We start from the raw sequence: 15,147 nt of genomic DNA, 5'->3' as shown, positions 1-15,147 counted from the left end.
CTGTGTCTCTAGTGATAGTGCTGGATCCAAGAGAACCCCAGTCTATAACAATGATCATTGAGAGGGAGAGCAATCCCCTACAGAACAGATCTCTCAGAACTTTCTTTCTTGGGGTCTTCAACAACCATGACCATGTCCATTAGCTCAGACAGAGAGTCTGAAGGGTAGTGGGGTGGATGATATGCCAGCAGAATCCTAAATGTGTCTCTGGTACCTAACATGAAATACATTCAAGATCAGCAGTCAAATGGATAGGAAGCCTAGAGGGGGGAATAAAGTTCCTACAGACCACAGTGACCTTTCTCCATTTCCCTACCCAGGTTTAAACGATACACACCAGCCTCAATTAAAGCATAAAAGAGGGAGGTCTTGGCATTAAACAGCAGCAGCACCAGACCTGTGAGCAAGCTGGTAAGGTTTCCAGGAACCATCTGGTTGGAGGAAGAACCAGAAGAGAGGATAGGCCTAAGCTGTCTAGTCCACCCCTCCCCCGCAAACGGCTTGCTAATCAGTGCCGCATTTTCCCCCCTGCCCATGCACACACTACTGGGGATACCACCTTCCCCCTAGATCAGTGGTGGCGAACCTATGGCATGTGTGCCACAGCGGGCATGCAGAGCCCTCTCTGAGGCACGCGAGCCAAGTCTCCCCAGCATTGCTCCAGCAGCCAAGCATTGGATAACAGCGCATATAGGGGCCATGCGCATGCTCCAAAAGGAGTAGTGGTACCAGGTGATGACATCACAAGCCGTGACTCATTAGCCGCGACTCGTCCGAGCTTTCACATGCCCAGTCAGTGCGCTGCCAAGAAAATATATATTTGCTTGGACTGGCTATGAGGTGGACTGGCTTCTAAATGAAAACCTCAGTTTTCAGGTTTTATTGCAGTGTTGGCACTTTGTGATAAATAAGTGGGTTTTGGGTTGCAGCTTGGGCACTTGGTCTCTAAAAGGTTCACCATCACTGCCCTAGATTATTCAAGGTACCTAGACACATAATAAACTATCAAAGCAAAGCAGATTGCCCCAGCATTCAGTACACTGCCTAGCACAGAGTAGGTGCTCCTCTTTTTACCAAGCTGCTGCTTTTTCCCACCCTGCTACTATCTGTACCTTTACCCAGAAGTTGAAAAGAGTGACAGAGGCAACATAAAATAAAAACTCCTCCCCACTAGCTCTATTCCATTCCCCAGCCTCCTCTGCACAGTGACAGCACAGTCTTCAAAGTCCCAAGTTCGAAGAGCCAAAGGCCAAGAGCCCTTTGGTTCTTGCTCTTCACTCATGCCAGAGGCTCATGTCTCTGTCCTAAGTGGCCCCAAGGGGAGGGGGACGAAAGGGCCAGCCAGGCTCAGCCATGAGTTGTAGCTGGTAATGGTCTCCTTCCAGCAGGCTCCAGCCCAGTACATTTCTGAAGCAGCCACATGGGACTGATCATTTGACCTTGTGAATGGAATGTTTAACCCTTTCCTCCCATGAGTGAAATCACCCCATTTCAATCTTGGTCACCGTGCTATCTTTCAAAGATCATTGAATCCAAGGGGGTCACAATACTATTAGCCAATACCACTGGAATTTGTATCTGGCCAGGATCAATCACAGCCAAAGAATATCAGTAACCAATCTATGTTTATGCCCCACAACCTTTAATCCATCTATTTTTAATCACCACCAGCATCAGTATGCATACAGCACTTTCTCCCCTAAGTGCGCACATTCGTTGGTCAAACCCCAAGAGGGTACTTAAGTGCTTCTGCAGCAAGCTGAAACAAGCAGAACCATTTATTTCTGGAAGGAGGCAGATGGGTGCCACTCATGTAAGGAAGTTTTGCTGACTTTCCCCCTTGCAGAAATGAGTGTTACCATTTGCTTTGGGAATTCCCATAGGAAGTGCTAGGACTCCCTTGCATAAGCAGTGGGCCCCACACATGCAATTAAAGTGTGAAACTGAAATGTAAGTAACTACTCAGTAATGCCATGAATACAGCTTTTAATTACAGAGAAAATCAGAGGGAATTATTTCTATAACATACACTTTAGATTGCAAACTTATGTTCAAAGAAAGCATATCAAAACTGTATTCTTATTCTAAACAGATTACATAGTATGAAAGGCAACCAAAATCAGTGGGACTTGTTTGGATGTGATATATTTGAAATTGCAGTAATGAACAACAATTCTTTCTTCTAATGTGCTGTTGATTCACTCATGCTGTTAATTATTGGCCAGCTTGAACTGTTTCAGCTACAATGCACTTTTAAACTTTCAGGGTGTCAGAAAAATCTACTGAGACATATTAATGCTACATACTGAAGGCTGAAAAAATAACACATAAACAAGAATTACAGTCAGTACAACTCAACAACTGTCACAGTGTGGTCATTTTTTAGTTTTAAGAGAAGCCTGGGGAAACAAGAGGTCAGGACAACCTCACCTCTTTTATTTGGCGGTTTGATATAAAGATTTGAACATAACATTTGAAAATATGCTAACAGTGTATGTTTTGTCTTATAAACAATGAAAACAGACCTTTTCCTGATTAGTTTGAAAGCAACTTGCAGTTGGTAAGTATGGAATATGTTTCCACCCAATGTTATGCATATCTTTTAATCCACAGAGATTCTGAACAATATTTCAGGAAACATTTGACTTTTTCATATCCTTTAGCACAAGTCTGGAGAAACTGTAGACCTGCAGATGTTGAACTGCTATCAGACCCAACCAGCATGACCAATGGTCACAGTTGATGGGAGTTATGGTCCAATAACACTCATAGGGTTGAAGTGTATTTATTCAAATGTTCATCCTACTGATGTTAAAAAAAACCGCAGCAGTGTTCCTTGATTTGCTGCTCAATCACATGTACTTTACTTACAAGCAAGAATGACTGAACTCAATGGGATTTACTCCCAGGTAAGCCTATATTGGATTGCTGCCTTAAAGGAGAAGAGAATGAAGGGGCATAAGCAGTGTGCAGCCCAATCCTACATGTTTCTTTGGAAGTAAGTTGGCTGAGCTTATTCCCTAGCAAAGTACATTTAAGGCGGCAGCCTGAGAATTTTGCAGCTGGAGTGCCTTTATCCTTGCCATTGCTAGACTGGTATTGCTATTTGCTCTTTTCCATACGCTAAGCTGCAGCCTCCCACACAAGGCTGTTATGACTGCTAATACTTACTGCTAATACTTCTGAGTGATACTGACTCAGAACTTGCTATACAACAGAAGGAAAAGTTAAGGGCTTTATTATCCTGCCCTAGACTCCTTATGAGACTCTTCTGTGAAATATACAAAATGCAAAAAGATGTTCAGATACCATAACACATCATGTACCATCTTAACAATAGGTGTTCTAGACCAAGCATTTGGTTTAACTTCAAGTCTTTCTCATCCAGATTTGCGGGATATGTTCCATGATACAGAACTTGTTCCCTTCAACTTCAGACCTTTTGTATTCATATTTGTGTAGGGAGCTGCTAAGCACAAGGGCCTTTCTTAACACTACAATAGCCCTAATGCTTTTGATGGAAGTGCTCTCACCAACCTGAAATGTCAGATCTCCATCTCACCATGTCACCCACTTTGCTTAGTTCACAAGGGGACAGCAGACAAGGCAAACTGCTCAGTTTGGGATAGCAACAAGATCTAATTATACACAGAACACACTTGATTCATCACACAACGTGCTGAGCAATGAACAAGATGGTCCTTCTACAGAAGCAGGCATTTGAATGAGCGAGACAGCTTCATTCAGTGTGCTTGCTACAAACCCACCGGAGCTGTCGGTCTGTTGTGAGGTCTGTTAATTCCTCTATAGATCTCCAAGTGCACTGACAAGCGTAGGCCCGTGACCCCTTCTTCACAAGCATCTTCGTTTTTAACTTGCTGAATTCAGGCATATTATTCCTATCAATCAAGAGCATTCTATTTTAACTGGGGGTTCTGGCAGTTGTAAAACATCATGTTATTGCTTTTCCTCTTATGCCCTTGCCTGATTTTTGCAATTAACACTGGGAACACTTCTGATGGGGCCACACATTCCTGACCTTTTGCTGTAGACCATTTCATGTCACAGCACACACATCCCAGAATGCATTCCCTGTTGCCCACACAGTTCCGACATTTAGATGTCTTCCGAAGACCCATCCCTTCACACAGGCTTCTACCTGAAGAGTGCCCCAGCCTGCTGTTGTCCCAGCCCCAGCAGAGTGTGGCGTTTTCTCCTGATCAGCATGTATTACTGTTAATTTTCCTGTTATCTTTGCTTGTACGTTATATGTTCATCGCTTTGCTACCTCTATGGGAAGTGGTGTATAAGTCTGAACCCTCATCATCATGATCATGGCTTGGCACTAGAGACCTTCTAGATCAGCAGGGCACTTCAATTCATGCAAAGGCTACCAGTTCCTCCCAGTTGTAGCTGCACTCCCTCCCCAAGCCACATCGTGCAGTCCAGAAAAATTGCCAATTCTCAGGTGAGCAGCTCTCCCTTCCTCTTCTCCTCTCCAGCAAATTCAGAGGCAGCTTTGGAAGCACCTTTTATTAACATTTAATAGCTTACATAACATATAAATTAAAGTAGTGTTTCCTCTTGGGGTGTGGGAGAAACAGCTGCCCACGTAAATAGTTGAATCTGAAACTTCCCCTTCTTCTCTTCCTTTCAGAAAAGCTTCTGGACCCACACTTAAGGTATCTTGAGGACTACACAGGGGGAATGCTGGACATTTCATAATAGGTCCACTTGCTTCACCTGTCATCTTTTGACTGGGACAAGGAACTCCTCTGGCATCTCCTCTCCATCTAGCTCTGAAATGTCTCCCCACTTTTCCAAGTCACTCAGCCTGAGAATCTTCACTAGATAACCTTGAAACTGCCAAGCCATCTGCTCACCTCTGCCATTCCACCTCCTCCTCAGATGACTCTCTCTTAGCAGACTGCAATGTGTGAGAGTTGGGCCTCCTCTCTTCAAGGAGCAGCATTTTGTGAGCGTACATTGCTCAAGGGGCTGCGCTAAGAAGGGGGTATGGGAAACCTCTTTTTAGAAGTCCTTGAACAATTATTTGGACACATGCCTATGAATCAACATGTCACTATCTGCTATTCACACAACTGAGAGGCATTCAACTGACTGATTAGGTGATGCTTATGAAATCAAGGAAAAGGCAATCTCATGTACTGAGCAGACCCCGTTCTGACTTGCATTGGTTTTGAAATAATAAAGGAGTCCTGTGCTGCATTATGGATATTACTGGGACCATGTTTCCTCCTTGAGGCTACTGCATACCTGCAGCACAATTCCAGGAATGGATGCTCAGATGGAAGTCTCTTTCAGCTTGATGGAACTTACTTTCAAGGAACGTGCACTTAGGATTGGTGCTGTGAAACTAGGATGCTAGGATATAGGATGCTCAGCCAGAGGCAAACTAGGCGTGCCACAGAAGAACCATGTTCAGATTCTCCATAATCTCTGGCTACAGGCAGTTAGGGAAGGGAAGTTAACTCCACTCTTTTCCTCCTACTTCATTTTCTAATAGAAATAACAGCACACCCCTGCATGTGTAATGAAAGAAATTGCAAGTGGGAAGAAAAATAAATATACTTCTGCCTTATTGCTGCTATCTAAGACTTTGGATCTCTCTGCCAACAACTTTCCCCCACCTTTTATACTAAAAGGCCCCCACCTTCTCACCTGATGGTTGAAAATGCAGCATATAATGGTTCCCATGGAGACATTTAGCATCTGCTGTGCCAAAAATGGATTAGTATCATCCACCAATGGGGACACTCCATATATGCCTGACAATGTTACTCACAAAACATACCTGAAAAAGAGGTAATCACACGATTTATCCCACTGATAGTCGTTGTAATGTGAAACACGGAAGTCACATGAAGTACAACGTAACTGATTGCAGGCTCTGTCCAAAGGAAGACGGGAGCAGCATCATTGACTGCTTTAAACTAATTGAACATGGCAAAATATTTTCTAAACTATATGAATGAACTTTAGGAATCTTGTGTGCTTTAAAACATTTTAATGTTTTCAACCTCTTTGAATTTTTCATTAAGAAGCAAAAGTCTTGAAAAATGTGTGAATGTGTGCATTAGCTTATCATGCTAAGCTGTGGTGTAGCATTTTGAGAACCAGCTTAGTCTCCCAACCATGCTTGTGTTATCCTTCTTCTCATTGCCTCCTGTGGCTCAGCTGCAAGGAGGGGATTGAAAATGTCTGCTTCTGTTTACATTAACTTCAGCTTGCTGCATTTTCCAAGCCCCAAACTGTAGTTAATCTTAACTATGATTTGCTAGAACAAGCCAGATTCATTAAGCATGGTTTAAAAATAGATTTTTCCCACAAACCATAGTTAAACCACAGTTTCTGCAGGATTGGAGAACACAGCAAGCTGCAGTCTATCAAACATGGAAGCAAAAGTTCCCAAACTCATTCTCCTGGCTGAACTGGAGGAGAAAGCCCAGAAGTCCAGAGCAGGGAGGCAAGGCTTTTGTTAATGCTAAGCTACAGTTTAGTATTTGTCCAAGGCAAGGCAGCCCAACATTTTCAGTAGGGTTTAACACTGAGTTGATTAAACATTTAGCTCAATCAATTGCAAATGTGCCCCCGTTAACTGAGCACCAGATTTTTAAAACATTTAAAGACCAGCAACAGGAGTTGACATATCAAAGAATATGGATATCCACCAGCCTCTCTCCTCTGGAGGAGACTCCTGGTTGAGTGACATATGTTTGAATCAACTCAGAGCAAAGGAGAAGGGCTTCTTACTGCAGAACCATTACTTTACTCATATATGGATGGATGTCTGTTCAATAGTCCAGCAGAACAAACATTTATTATGAAATGCCTAAGACTGTTTTAGGGTAAGCCTATGCAAGTATAGACAGAAAAAATGCTAGGTTACCCAAGTAAGAAATACTTCATATATTATAAGTAGCTCCCAAACTTCTTTCAGGAGTATAGCATGAATATGGCCCCTTTGTGGTATTCCTTTAAAAAGTTATCTGATGTTACTCCTTAAATTAAGTAGTATCTCTGCCCTCAATCACAGCCATATTCCAAGGAACTAAAACCAGGAACTATGGAGCAGGCTACTGTCGTATTAGTTTCTCACAGGTTCATTCATAAGCTGTTCTGTCCTGTTTCCATATTCATCTGCATGTTTTTAAGGAGGTCCCATGCTCAACTCCAGATGTTCTTAGGAACATCCTGTGAGAAGCTCTGGAGAGCTGCTGCCAGTCAGAGTAGAGGATACCAAGTTAGATAGTATAAAACACCTTCCCATGTTCTTTCCAAATTTAATAGTGTTGGTAACATGTAGATTTAATCATAGAATCAGGAGTATTTAAACAAAATCCTTACCTCTGTGAAAAATTTGTTCCAATACCATATGGTGTATTGCTTCCGCCAAGATATACTGGACAACATCTACAGGAATTAAAACAGAATGCTTTACTTTTGGAAAAACACGACCACTGATTTTTTCAAATTAAACTTGCAGTAGACCTATTGAAATTAATGGGACTCAATTAAGTCTTTACTACCTTCTCCCTTTGATTTCAATGGGTCTGCTCTAGGTATGGCTAGATCTGGAATCAGCCCAATAAAAATAATTTCTTGGATTTTGTTATGCTAGTGGGCACCTATAGCTTTTCAACAAAGCTGGTGCTTCTGGAGGAATGGTAAGACTGGGAAATTCAGAACAAACAGCTATATTATTATCTGTATAAAATGCAAATCCAGCCCAAGAAAAATAAGTTTTAACAGAACGAGCAACAGAACCCTTCTAGCACCTGCAACAGGGCTACCTCCTCCCGCTGCTGTGGAACAGTGTCCCCAGGGGAACAGAGTGGGCAGACCTCAGCAAGTCCAGGGTACACCATAGCAGAGGTCATGTCTAGGATTGCTGGTGGCTTTGCTCAGATGGAGCAGGCACAACATACCCAAGTCTGTCAGCTGCGTAACTTTGCTTTATGACTTCACTGTGTGAAACAGGTACAAAAGAGAAACTCTTAGAATTAGAGTTCAGAAACAGGTTTTCAGTACCAGAACTTCCCTGAGCTCATAGTCCTACCACACAAATATCTACTCCCACTCTCCTCACACAGTTTTTTTCTTGGGGGCGGGGAGTCATTTTGTTGTTGTTATGTGAGGAGTTGGCCCCACTGAACTCAATAGGCTTACTTCTTAGCAGGGAAGCATAGGGTTGCACATAAACTATCTCCTGATTGCTAGCATTTATCTACTCATGTGATCTTTACTTACCTCTTACCCTGGACTTGAATGGAGGTAATATTATTTTCAGATGGAGGGCTGGATGGTTTAGATGTTTGCTTCTAATACACAGAAAGAGGGAGATGGGGATCCATAAAAATGAACCAGTTAGTGCTGGCCATCCCTGCCTCCCACCACCACATCTTGTTCTCCACCCCATTGCCTCAGCCAAGCCCTGTCTTCTGGCTCGCTCTGGGAATCCCTTCAGGACCAGGCACTGAGACCTGCCTTGATCTCCTGAGAGCCCTGGCTGCTCTCCCACTCCATCATTGCCAAAGTAGAGTGTGGGGCCAACAGAGCTCTCTAGACTGCCTGCCTGGAATGCTCACAGAGGTGCTCTCCCCAGGTGAACATGAAATGTGCTGCTCGCATCATGCTGCTGCCTGAAATGGGAGATTCACCCTGCCTCACAAGAGGGCCAGCTCTGGAACCAGTAGTACAATAAAGTATGTGTCTAGCTTCAAATAACGAGGAGGAGAAACAGTCTGAAAAAAGTAGAAAAACCGCAGTTTTTCATGGCCTTTGCAAAGGTTCTCATTTTGGCACTGGCACATGGGGAACCAGACCGTTCTCGAAATTAGTCAGCATTCTCTTTTGCAGGCAAAAATTCAGTGGGACTGTGCCACGTATGCAGAGATACACATGCAAAGCTACACCCTTCACTAAAGGAAATTGCTTAGGATGGTATACCTTATCTATTGACCTGTACCCAGACAGATACTCTCCAAAGACAGCTTAGTGCTAAACTGCCCTGCCAGGATAGAGAAAAGTGTTGAAATTGAAGGCTTTTTGGACTGTAATTTGTACTATCTGTGCTGATCTTACTAGAAAAGGTCTGTCATCTAAAACTCTGGATACACAATATAATGCAGTATCCCCTTCTGACACTGTATAGGGATAGTGGGTTGGATCTAGATTTATACAGAATATTCCTATTGAAAAGAGTGGGGGTTAAGTTAGTCATGACTAAAGTCCCATTGATTGCAGTGGGTCTGCTTTAAGTATTATTAAACATGGATCCTAAAAATGGACAAGGCAGCCTTCCTCGACCTGGTGCCCTTCCAATATTTTTGACTACAACTCCCAGGATTCCTGACAATTGGATGTGCTTCCTGTTGCTGATGGGAGTTGAAATTAAAAACACCTGGAGGGCACCAGGTTGGAAAAGGGTGCTACAAGCCTTAGCAGGAATGAAAAATGTGAGTACCCAGCAGTCCAGTGATTTTAACAAAACAATAAATGTATCTTGTATGTTTGTATGAAAACATAAACAGCCAAGCTCAGTAGAAAAACAAATGCTTGCATATAGAAGGCCCCAGGTCTAGTACTTGGTATCTGGTCCAAAAGACCAGACAGTAGGTGATTGGAAAGGCATTCTCTGCCTGCAAGCGGAAGAGCACTCTCAGTCAGTCAAGGCCAGGCTAGATGGTGCGACAGTTCAACCCAGTAGAAGCAAGTGGTGCATGTTCTAATGCTCAAAAACCACTCCAAAAGTGAGACGAGCATCTTTCTCTTACAGAATCCATTCATTTGAAATAGGTAGATTTGTTGCACCATTTTAACAAAGCTGAAAGAACCACTAGTTATTATTGCTAATCTAATGTCCTGCAACTCACCCCTTCCTTCAAGATTTTAGTTCCTTCTGTACCCCTGCTTTGTACTTTTGATTTAAAAGATATGCTTTTAAAGCAGTTTCATTAAGGATTTTTACCGTGCTGTTAAAAACATCCCCTGTACACATTTTGTTTACCTCACACAGAGTCCAGTTCTTGTGAAAGCAATACACCCTCCTTATTTCTAATTTCATGTCATCTGCTTCCTCTTTCTGATCATAACTTTAGAGACTCATGATCCTCACTTTCCATAAGACATTTTTTTTTGCCAAGAATTCTGTCTGCTCTCACCCCCGAACGCCTCCCTTTATTCAGGGGTTTTACATGCAGTTCTAACTTACCCCAAGATTTTTAGCACAGCTGTTCTCATCAATTATATCTTTAATTATGTCATCTATGTCCTCTTCTTCGCTTGCACCTTTTGTCAATACTTTGGAAAATCTAGAACAAAACAAAAAAACTGTATTTTGTGAAGTTGCTTGAAAGACTTTGGCAAAAATATGAGATAAGGAGAATCTGGATGTAGAGGAGGCCATTTCAGAAAGGCAAAGACTATAGCAGATAGATTGTGGCTCCAAATTTCAGATATATTCTACAGAGAAATAAAAATAGTACTATCACAAATCTCTGTCCTCTCCCTGCAACCTGTTTACAATATAATTTGTAACCTGAGTCTCTTTGCCTGAATCCCTTCTCCATGAAACAGCTACTACCTTGGAATACAAACAGAGACCTGTCAGAAGGTCTTCTCTTTCAGGCTCACAACTGCCATCTGTCACACAGAGATTTATTTATTCATTGATTAAACAATTGCTTATGACATACTTATATTAAAAGGAATTTATAAGCAATGTGCTGAAGACCAAGTTACCTTCCTAGGAATGCCTGTTGGAAAATGTATGTTTATAGTGGGCATCAATAACACAGAAGGGTTAGTGTCTGCCTAATTTATAGTGGTATAGAGTTCCAGAGAGTGGATGCTGCTATACTAAGGCATTATTCCAAGTATTGATGGATTGAACCTGCAAAATTTGGGGTACAACAGGAAGTTTGGAAGTGTGCCAAAAAAGAGTGGGGGGCATTGGCATATACTCACAATGGAGTATTTCATGACTGTAATAAGAATCTTGTGACCACAGGAACCATATGTTGTACTGTTTTTATCCTGCACTTCCTCCAAGAAGCTCGAGATGGCATGCATGAATGCCTCCTTTTTATCTTCAGCAACACTGTGCAGTAGGTTAATATGAGAGGGGGTGATTGAGCCAAGCTCCACGGCTGACCAAGGCATTGAACCCAGTTATCTTCCATCTTAAATCCAAGTCCAAGCACACCACCACACCAGTTCTCCATAGTGGAAGACAGGGGTTTAGGGCTGAAGAACCTACAGGGCCAGGTACTAAATAAAGGGGAAGGTATGGGATGCACAAATTCCAGCAACTAAAAATGGAGCAGGCAGAAGCGGTGATGGAAGAACAGAAAGGCCACCTCCCCCCACCCCCCCCCAAAAAAAAACCGTTGTGCAAAGCCAATTCACACTTTATACAGGAAACAGGCTTGCAGCTTGTCAGCACACTTTTCCCATGGGCCATCTGTAACATCTGAAAAAGTGACTCATGGTAGAAAATGGACAAGCACCGGGGAACCTGATCCCTAGTGCATGTCAACCACATCCCTTGTGTTTAAAGGTTATGGTTGAAACACTGACTTCCAGTTCAAACATCATGGTGTTAATTGAAAGTCACACTCGCTCTGGGACAAGTAAGATACCTACCAGCCCCATCAGGACTGCAGAATGCAAAAAAAAAAAGGGGGGGGGAAGAGGGATGTAGATTCACTCCAATTACTATAGATGGGGAGTATTAGCAGATAGATACCACTAGTAGTGGGCTATGATGTGGCTCAAATTTGGGGGAGTTGGAGGCTGGGGTTTGTGGATGCAATGATGGATACAAATTAATCATTTTATTTTCTTTTTTACATTAAGAAAAATCAGTTTGCTTTCCTTTTAAAAAAAAACATGTGTAAATAAAGTGCCAACTTTCCCTCTGCATTAAAACTAATGATTACAATTAACTCTTACTATATATGGTTTATGCCCCTTAGATACCACCTATAGGGGCTGAGGGATACTTTAGATTTCCATATCCACGGACAGGAACAGAAGTCTGGCCTCAAAACTGGGAATCCATCGTTGCTACCTCTCCCCTCTTTCAGCTGGCATGGAAAGAACTATTCCAGCTGCTTCTTGCAGGTTAGAAAAACAATCTTGGAAAGGGGCAAAGTGAGCAGTTTCGGGAGGAGACTGGGGCCACCAGGACAGAGGTAACCTGACAATGCTCCAGCCAATTTTCCTCCCTTCCAAAGCTCTGCAGGTAGATGAACAAAATCAGCAGACTGGAATTCTGCCGAGTGAAGGAGACTGCCTTTGTGCTCCTCCGGTTCTGTATGGGGTGCTTGCAAGCCTTCCAGTTTCAAGCTCTTACAAGCATTGAGGATGCAGTTTACAGTATTGGGCCAGCACAGTCTAGTAAACATGATGTTACTTGAGAATAAAAATGGGCATTAGTCAGTTTTTCATTCCTAGAAAATGGCTCTACCCAGCCAAACTAACAGTTCTTGCTTCTTTCTGGACTTTCAGTTGCATTGACTAAAGTGATGCATGCAGAAATGCAGGCTAGATACATTTCTTGTTCTGTGAATTAGGTGGTTCAGGAGTTAGGCCAAGCAAAGCAGAAGGATTATTTAAGATAGAAAGACAATACAGCAGAGTGGATAAAATGCTTTAAAAAATCTCCACGCCTGTGTGAAAAGCAGGGCTGCCAAAGGCTGCTACTAGCGGCATCACACCACACGTGTGAGTTTGGAGCACGTGCATATTCTTGCATGCAGTGGCTGCGCACTTGTGCAACTGTCACTAGAGACGCTTCTTTCCTGGGTTTGATAGATTAGGTGAGGCAGCAGATGGGGAGGCGGTGGTGGGGTAACGAGCCGACGGGTGCGGACAGGTAGGGGTTGCCTGGTGCAGGCCGGAAAATGGGCAGAAAGAGCTAAGGCAGGCCAGGCAGCACGGCAATCATGCTCCTGAAGGAGGAGCTGGACGGAGTTGGAAGGCAGGGAGAAAGGCTCCAGAGCAGCATTTCCACAGATTTATTACAAAAGTAGTCCTGTGCACAGCCCTCACTTCTGGTTCCATTTGAACGCTGCCATATTCGGGCCACGAGCTGAAAGTACAAAAAGCAAACGAAGGGGAACCACTCATGCCTTAATTTGTTTAATTTTGTACGCGTTGCCAAGAGACCGAAAAAATAAATACTTGAGCAGTGCTATCTTTTGCATGGTGATTCAGAAGTAACTAAGGGTGCAAACCTAGACATCTCTAGACAGAAATGCCTAGGATTGCACCCTAAGTATCTCTGTGCTCCTTGGGCTTTACTCCCTAGAAAGTGTTTACGACTGCAGTGAGTAGCCATCGAACGAACGGAATGCTTGACTGAATGGACCCTGACGCAGGGCTCTTCTCACGTTTAGGGCAAAGCACTTAAATTCGCTTACTAGCATATAAATATAATTAATAAACACGCTCAGAAACGAGCGCCTTTTAAAAATGAAAGATGTGCTGGACTACAAATCCCCAGCAAGCATAGGAGTTGCAATGACAAACGGAAGGCTGCTCTATTACATTTCCTCGCACGCTAACAGAGAGCCAGAAGAGTCTCATTCCACCTGCGACTTCCCGTATACTCTCATCTCCGAGAGACGAGGAGGCGGAGAAAAAGGAGGACGGGCATGCGTACTGCTCACCTGGCCCTCTCCTCCGCCGCGGCCGCCTTAGCTTCGGCCTCTTCTTCCTCTTCGCGGAAGCGCTGCTTTTTGTTCCCATGGGCATGGGCCCGCTCTGTGCAGTCCCGCCTGGAAAGGCGGCAGAACTTGTTCTCTACTTCGTCCAGCAGCGCATCCAGGTCGTCCGCCATCTTAGTCCCTTCTCCCGGCTCTCCCCCGCCCCTCGCTGTTGCCAAGGTAACGGATGGGGGCAGAGTAAAAGGCAGGAGAGAAATGCTATGAAACAGCATGCGCCGCCCCTTCTGCCCAGCACCTGGCTCTTAGGTACTGTTTTGAAATGTTTCCAGTGAAATAAATGATATCGGAAGTGTGGACATAACTTGTCGCTTCAACACTAGAAATAGGAGGAAAAAAAAAATGCACGTGTCGTAGTCGGCAGGATTCGAACCTGCGCGGGGAGACCCCAATGGATTTCTAGTCCATCGCCTTAACCACTCGGCCACGACTACTGAATACGAAAAGGATATCCAATATGGCCACTGAGCCCGCAAGATCATCCAGCTGCTGTCTCATTAATGCTGCTCTATATAATGTTTTCCTTACAGCCATGGGTTTAATATTAAGGATAGCCAAATATGATTGTAAACATCTGTAGTCAAAGAGTATTGTAATCTTTTGCCTGACATCAGTAGAATGCACCCTGGAAAGGACTGCGATGTTACTTTCTAGGCAGGACGACTTTAACGTAGTCTCCAAATAGCTTGACATCAAACCTACCTTTAGAAAGGCAATAAAAACAGCATTTTTATTATAAGCAACTTTTAGCCCCTGAGTCTTATAATGGAGAATAGCTCCTTCCTCTGTGTGTTTTTTTTTTTATTAAATCCTTTCTCAGAATCATATCTGCGCTCCTCTCCGCTGTTGCATTGCTGCCCGCCCCGTGTCTGCGTGGATGGGGCAGAAATCTGCGCAACAACCGACCCTGCGCTTCCTCGGAAACGAAGCTCCCTGTGTTCAGCAGGATTTACCTTCCAAGATCGCCATCCTATGCGTGTGTAGAAGCGGGAGGGGGAATACACGGACAAATCTTAGAACTCCCAGAATTTTCCAATCGGAATGGCTGGCTGGAGCATGTAATATCTGTTGCTTTTTATGATACACTTTTTACAATTTATATATGAAGGTTGAAGCTGTCAGTTGAGCATGTCCTGTCTTTCTTCTTTCCAAAAGCAATAGAAAATCTTTAGCAAGGCATTTGCAAGCCTTTGTGAATCCTCTTTTTTTCACTTGTTTTATTAAAACATGAGTCTGACCTTTTGAAAAAAAGTGTACTGGAAGCAAATATATTTGACGAGCAACAGCGCCACCTCCAGTCACTATGGGAAGGAACGCGACATTTCCAGCTGTTTTTTAATAGTGCTATTAAAATGTTGTTCATAAGGGCTGTGATCAATTAATCATATGAATATTA

General features: G+C 43.3%; 1 protein-coding gene and 1 non-coding gene across 2 annotated transcripts; both read right to left on the bottom strand.

Annotated features, from left to right (window-relative positions):
- Window positions 1–1,969: 1,969 nt before the first annotated feature.
- On the bottom strand, window positions 1,970–13,867 carry CFAP418 (cilia and flagella associated protein 418). Its single transcript, XM_044424453.1, has 6 exons — window positions 13,698–13,867; window positions 10,235–10,334; window positions 8,272–8,342; window positions 7,369–7,434; window positions 5,816–5,911; window positions 1,970–3,899 (listed from the first exon to the last, which is right to left on the bottom strand). The coding sequence occupies exons 1-6, from the start codon at window positions 13,865–13,867 to the stop codon at window positions 3,740–3,742; spliced, it is 663 nt and encodes a 220-aa protein (XP_044280388.1). The 3' UTR covers window positions 1,970–3,739.
- A 236-nt stretch (window positions 13,868–14,103) lies between these two features.
- Window positions 14,104–14,185, bottom strand: TRNAS-AGA. Its single transcript has one exon. It is a non-coding gene; the product is annotated as a tRNA-Ser (tRNA).
- Between the last annotated feature and the right edge of the window lie 962 nt (window positions 14,186–15,147).

The sequence above is a fragment of the Varanus komodoensis genome, unplaced genomic scaffold (genome assembly GCF_004798865.1).
Source record: "Varanus komodoensis strain SLA01 unplaced genomic scaffold, ASM479886v1 scaffold14_1, whole genome shotgun sequence".
NCBI lineage: Eukaryota > Metazoa > Chordata > Lepidosauria > Squamata > Varanidae > Varanus > Varanus komodoensis.
This window is presented reverse-complemented; position numbering and strand designations above follow the sequence as displayed.

What these genes read in the sequence shown, in the direction of transcription:
- CFAP418 (XM_044424453.1), bottom strand. Translation starts at nt 13,867, where the DNA reads ATGGCGGACGACCTGGATGCGCTGCTGGACGAAGTAGAGAACAAGTTC. An exon ending in ATTCAAGTCCAGGGTAAGAG is followed by an intron (nt 7,435 to 8,271) that starts GTAAGTAAAGAT and finishes TAATTCCTGTAG; the next exon opens with ATGTTGTCCAGTATATCTTG. An exon ending in TGTGATTACCTCTTTTTCAG is followed by an intron (nt 3,900 to 5,815) that starts GTATGTTTTGTG and finishes CTTGATTGATAG; the next exon opens with GAATAATATGCCTGAATTCA.